At 51.5% G+C, this 6,055-nt stretch overlaps 1 protein-coding gene across 1 annotated transcript in view; it reads right to left on the bottom strand.

Moving 5' to 3' along the window:
• Window positions 1–6,055, bottom strand: part of PRPF3 (pre-mRNA processing factor 3) — a 12,273-nt gene that overhangs the window by 361 nt on the left and 5,857 nt on the right. The window contains exons 6-14 of the mRNA XM_008937078.1: window positions 4,941–5,247; window positions 4,129–4,295; window positions 2,910–2,992; window positions 2,358–2,501; window positions 1,991–2,090; window positions 1,443–1,556; window positions 867–985; window positions 245–328; window positions 77–138 (exon numbers count right to left, since the gene is read on the bottom strand). Of these exons, the coding sequence (XP_008935326.1) occupies window positions 77–138; window positions 245–328; window positions 867–985; window positions 1,443–1,556; window positions 1,991–2,090; window positions 2,358–2,501; window positions 2,910–2,992; window positions 4,129–4,295; window positions 4,941–5,247 (1,180 nt within the window). The remainder of the gene's footprint in view (window positions 1–76; window positions 139–244; window positions 329–866; window positions 986–1,442; window positions 1,557–1,990; window positions 2,091–2,357; window positions 2,502–2,909; window positions 2,993–4,128; window positions 4,296–4,940; window positions 5,248–6,055) is intronic.

The following is a 6,055-nucleotide window of genomic DNA, read 5'->3' as shown; positions in this document are numbered from 1 at the left end:
AAAGGCTCAAAATTTGGCAGATGGATTTCACCTTCCCTCCAACCCCCCCCTGGCTTGAACTACGCCCACGACTCACCTCCCAAACCAGAGAGCATTTGTTTGTTTTCTTAACAGACTCCTCGTCGGACTCATCATCATCTTGAACAAGAAAACAACCGATAAATATAAGCGATATAACCAATTTTGGCCCAAATTTTGGGTTAGGAAGAGCAGGGAGCCCCACCAGGCACCATTTTCCACTTACCCTCGCCCTTTGTGTTTGATGTTTGCTCGTCCCATTTTATTCGGTGAAGCATAAGACGTTTGAATTTCTTCTGTGCTTTGGGGCCTGGGGAAGAACCCGAGACTCAACATTTACCAAATTCTTTTAACCTTCAGGTTTTAGGAGGTTCTAAAAAGCAGCAGAAGCCCAAATGACTCCCACAAATGCTTCCCAGCCTGGCCAAGCCAACCCAGCACTAATCCCACCTGGGTGGCCAAGCTTCTCCCTCAGCCTTTGGCACAGCTCTTGGGCCACCTCCTGCTGCCAAACGGGCTCTTCAACACCTCACCAAAATTACTTAGAACAGCACCAAGTGTGAGGAATCATGAGAATTTATACTCTCCTTGCTCTGAGTATCCCCTCGGAGCATCAGGGAGTCAAATGAAGTGATTCTCCTTTCAACATCAAATGTGTTGGGTTTTCTAACTGGATTAGAGCACGCCCTGCAGGCAGCACTAACCCCATCAGAGCTGTAATTAAGGGAGTCTTCTCACTTCCACCTCCTTCCATCACCCTCAGCCAACAACTTTCCCACTCATTTTTGGCCAGGGGCAAGCTTTTGAAGGCTACACCGTGACCAAAAGCCTCCCTCCAAAGTCCTCACCTCCTTCTACCACGACCACGTTGACATCTTTGTGTAAAACCACCACTCCTGTTAGGTAGAGCTGGCCAGCGTTGGCCTCGATTTTGAATTTTTTTGCTGGATTGCTCAAGTTTCTGACCCTTGGATAAAAAAAAAACACAAAAAAACCAAGTGTTTGTGAAAAAAACCAAAACTATTATCACCAAAGAGCTCCCTGTTGGTCCCAGCGTTTCCTCCTCCAGCTCCTTGGAAGCTTTACCCACACCTCAACCCTTCCCATTCTTCTTTCATTTAGGTCTTGAGTTCCCCAATTTCTGGATATCACTGTACCAGGTTAACTCTGACAGCTGGGAAACTGCTCTCTTCATTAGAAAAGTCAATCAAAGCTAAAATACCCTAAATCTGATGCATGTTTTTAGTGCTTGGCTGTAACAGGATGAGTTAAGGATGGATTTAATGACCTCGACCTTTGGAACAGTGTCACAGCTCCAGGCCAGGATCCTTTAAGGCTTGATGGAAACCTGACAAGCAGCTCCTTGTTTCCAGAGGGTGTATTTAGGAAGAGTTGTGCAGGAAAGCACCCAGCCCAGCCCTCACCTGTACACAGCTATGTGAACTCCCTGGGAAACGTCTTCTTTCAGCTTTTTCACCTTCTTGGCTTTTCGTTGCTCTGCTGTGAGCTTTCTGGCAGCATTTGCTTCTTCGTGAGCTCTGGATGCCAAGAGAGATGGGGCAAGAAACAAAACTCAGCCTCCCACGTGCCTGCTTGGGCACAAACACATCCTAAGCACTGAATATGTTCCACAGATCCCCAAGTGGCTGCAATTCCTGCCCAGATTTTGCCCTGAATTAAAAGCACGTGGGGCTTTCTAAGTCAACCTCAGCCTTCTCTCTGGAAATGTTTATTAGGAATATAATAAACTCTTTAATAGGAGGCTGCTGATCAGCAAGATCTGATCACCACAACCCAGCTCCCCCACAGGCCTCGGGGTGTGGGGGGGCTCATTCAAAGCATCTAAAACAGATCGACAAGCAGAAAAATCACACTGTTGCCACTTCGCTGCATCACTTCAAGGGTTTAATTGTTTAAGGGGGGAGAATCCCTCTAAAAATGACCCCAAAAAAACCCCAAAAGTGCCACCTACTTCTGCCTCTTTGCCATCTGTGCTCGAACGTGAGCTTCGACTTTGGTGGGGTCCTGCACAGCTTCAGTCCCCAGCACTCGCATCAAGTTGGAAATTCTCACTGCAAAGGGAAAGGAGCCATGAGGAGCTCCTGCCAGGCACCAGTTTGCCATACTGGGAAAGCCCAGGAACACCAGCCCTGCTTGCAGGCTCACAGACTGCCCCATCTGGGCAGCAGTCGGATCACACCGACACAGATCCGGGCAATCCCGTCGAGGTTGTGCTGCCAGCAGCATTCCCAACCCTGTCCACGCTCAGCCTGGGCTGCTGGTTGGATGGTTCTGGGCCTGCATTAGCCCACAGCCTCCCTTTTGTAGCCACCACTTACCTTTGGGCTCTGGAGGTGGCATCAGGCCCAGCCTGACTTTCTCTTGTAGCTCCTTCTGGGCTTCTCGCCGAGTCTGTCGCCGTAATTTCTTCTGCTCTTTCTTAGTTAAATAAACTCCCAGGGTCACTGGTGTGTCACTGTCCACTGGGAAGAGACAGGAGGCAAGAGAAAACATAAATCTGCTGTTGGAGAAGGGAAAACAAATCTGCTTTTGGAGAAGGAAAACACCACTGGCAACCATCCTGCTTTTACTGTGCTCCGTTACATCCCCACAGACCCAACCACTTACTGGCACCAAACATGGAACTTGGGCTATTTTTTTTTGGTCTTACTGAAAGAGAAAATGCTCTGTGGTTATTTTGTCCTTTCCTCAGGGTAAAAAGGTCCAACCCAGCGTGGTGGAGATGAGCTTGTGTCTGGACTGCAACCCCACCTCCACCATCAACACCCACACGAGCTACTGGTGACCTCCTGTTAAAGCTTTTATATTGTTTCCAAGTTTCAGAGTATTTTGGCTTTAAACACCAAAGTCACCCAAAACTGGGGCAGTACCTGGTGGGTTGAGCTGTGCTGGGTGCTCCACGAGGTTTGTGATCCCAAAGTACTCTTCTCTCTTGGAAGACGTTCCACCTTTTCTGGAAAGGAGAGTTGGGTGTTGTTATAAAGATCCCAGCCTCAATTCCTGTGTTCCCTTCAGCCATGGGGGGTGGAAAAAAACCCCAAACCAACATTTCTCTGGGTCAGGCATGGTGAGGATGTGACAGGCACAAACCCTGACCCAAAGCATGGACCAGAGCTTGATGTGTTAACGTGTAGCTGTCTCCCACTCTGGACATCCACCCACATTTCACAGCTTCCTACAGCTCTGTCCTGAACACAACCTGTACAGAACACTCCTGCTTTAAACCCACACACCATGAACTCCTGGCCAAAAAAGTCCTTCTAACTCCATGGCAGTGACCTCAGTCCCTGAGGGAATGCTGCCTCCAACCAGGGAGAAGGGCAGAGGCTTCCCACCAGCACCAGGACAGGCTCTGGGAGCAAAGCTCAGGCCCACCTGCATCCCAGAGATGAGGGAGGTGGAATCCCACAGCTCAAGCAGATGAGCTCCAATTGTTTTGGTTGGAAGAGACTTTAAGGCCATTGAGTTCACTCGTGCCCCCAGCACGGGCAGGTCCCCACTGCCCCGTGTCCCTCACCCCACATCTCCACGGCTTGGGAACCCCTCCAGGGGTGGGGACTCCACCACTGCCCTGGGCGGCCTGGCACAGCCCTGGGCAACCCTCCAGGGCAAGAAATTGTTCCTCAGGGGCAACTGAAACCTCCCCTGGGGAAACTTGAGGCATTTCCGTTTTTCCTCTTGTCCTGTCCCTTGGGAGCAGAGCCCGACCCCCCCCCGGCTCCAGGCTCCTGTCAGGAGGTGTCAGAGCCAGAAGGTCTCCCCTGAGCCTCCTTTGCTCCAGGCTCAGCACCCCCAGCTCCCTCAGCTGCTCCTCCCCACACTTGGCCTCTAGACCCTTCCCCAGCAGCTCCGTTGCCCTTCTCTGGCCACGCTCCAGCCCCTCAAGCTCCTTCTTGACCCAAAACCACCCCCAGGATTCGAGGTGCAGCCCCCCCAGTGCCCAGCCCAGGGGGACAATCCTGCCCTGCTCCTGCTGCCCACACCAGTGCTGCCCCAAGCCAGGCTGCTGGTGGCCACCTTGGCTACCTGGGCACACACCAGCTCCCTCCTGCAGCAGAGGGACCCAAACCTGGCAAGTCAACTACTTACAAGTCGAGGCCGTTGGGGATGATGTAGGAGTCCCACCACTCTATCTCAGGGATCTCTCCTTCTTTCAGCTCCTTTTTTGGGGTGATAAGGGCCAACTTGGTGGAAGTGTGTATCCCTGTCTTCCTGGCAGCCTGTGAGATCTCAGCCTGCAGCTTTTCTAGTTGAGCCTGAGAACAGGGAGAGGACAAGGGCACATCAAGGTCATTCCAAACCAACCTGACCTTCAGGGACAGCACAACACGTGTGCACCTGCTGATTTCTCTCTGGTTTTTAAAACCATCTGAAACAGACCCCAGAAAGAAACCACAATGCACGTGACAGCACAGTGCAGGAGTCCTCAAAGCTGCCAAAAATCTGCTCTTCTTGCTGAGCCTTCTGGGAGCATGGAGCAATCCCAGAGGAATGGCTCTTCAAGCACCAGATCCCTGGAGCTGAAGGAAGCTTTTCTCTCCCTTCTCCTCAAGAACTTGGAAATTTTACCAAGATGCCTTTAAATTTCCACCTCTAGGGTGGAAAGAACACTTTGCTAGAAAATGACCTGTTACTTTTGGCAATTTTTCAGGTTTTTGTCATAAAAAAACCCCCAACCAATTTCATCCTTCAAGTGAGCTGTAAGAAAATCCTTTTTCTCCTAATTTGGATCCTGCCTTTCTAAAATACTGATAAGAAAAGCTGGTGACTCGACTGAAAAGCTTCTTCCTCAACACCAACACAGCTCCCTAACACATCCCAGGAGAGGAGAGGAGACTCCCCATCCCTCACCACACCCTCACAGCTCCTCTCCTCAGCGAGCAGGGCGAATCCTCCAATACCTTCGTGCGTAACCTCTGGGCAATTTTCTCAAATTTCCCTTTTTCATGGAATTTAAAGGTGCGTTTCTGACGCTGGGCTGGGGTTATGGAGACCCGGGGGTCAAAGTAAGTGTTCGACTCCATATCTTCTGAGGGTTTTTCTTTCAGCTGCTGTTTGAACTGCTCTCTCTTCACAGCTCTGATGTTTGCCTTGAGGGTGGGCATGCGGTGAGTCAACTCAATCTCTTTACCAGTGGCATCAACCGTTCGCCCTTGCTCATCCAAAATCAGCGGCGTGGGCTTGGTCTGATCCTTCAGCTCCACTTTCCTGAGGGGGAAGGCAAGAGATGTGGGGGTCAAACACTGAGCAAGGCTTGAAGTCAAAGAGAACGTGAGGTGTGGAAAGCTTAGGATTTGTGAAAGCTTCCTCAGGATGTTAAAACTCATCGGGGGAAAAAACGCCCCAGAAGGGACTCAAAGCTCAGGGGCAGATGTTGGGAGGGTCTTACCCAAAGAAGGAGCAACCTCCACTTCTCACATAAAATTTGTTCCTTCAGCAGCTGTTAAAGCCATTGCTAAAGAAGAAACAGCACTGGAGAAACATTGGGCCAGGATCTCCTCAGAGTTCTGAGTGTGGGGAGGAGCAGCTGAGGGAGCTGGGGGTGCTGAGCCTGGAGCAAAGGAGGCTCAGGGGAGACCTTCTGGCTCTGACACCACCTGACAGGAGCCTGGAGCCAGGGGGGGGTCGGGCTCTGCTCCCAAGGGACAAGGGACAGGACAAGAGGAACCAGCCTCAAGTTTCCCCAGGGGAGGTTGAGGTTGGCCCTAAGGAACAATTTCTTCCAGGGCAGTGGTGGAGTCCCCACCCCTGGAGGGGTTCCCAAGCTGTGGAGATGTGGGGTGAGGGACACGGGGCAGTGGGGACCTGGCAGAGCTGGGGGCACGGGTGGACTTGATGCTCTTAGAGATCTCTTTCAACCCAAACACTTTGGTCATTCAATGATTCCATTGACATCCAGAGGACGCCACAGAAATTATGTGACGGGGGAACCCTTCTGCTGGGAGCCCAGCCGGAGAGAGTTGGGCTGGGGCAGCCCTAGAGGAGAAGGACACAGCTGGGGAGACCTGCTGGGGGC

The sequence above is a fragment of the Merops nubicus genome, unplaced genomic scaffold (assembly GCF_000691845.1).
Source record: "Merops nubicus isolate BGI_N331 unplaced genomic scaffold, ASM69184v1 scaffold18133, whole genome shotgun sequence".
Classification (NCBI taxonomy): domain Eukaryota; kingdom Metazoa; phylum Chordata; class Aves; order Coraciiformes; family Meropidae; genus Merops; species Merops nubicus.
Note: the sequence above shows the minus strand (reverse complement) of the source record. Positions and strands in the feature narration are given on the sequence as shown.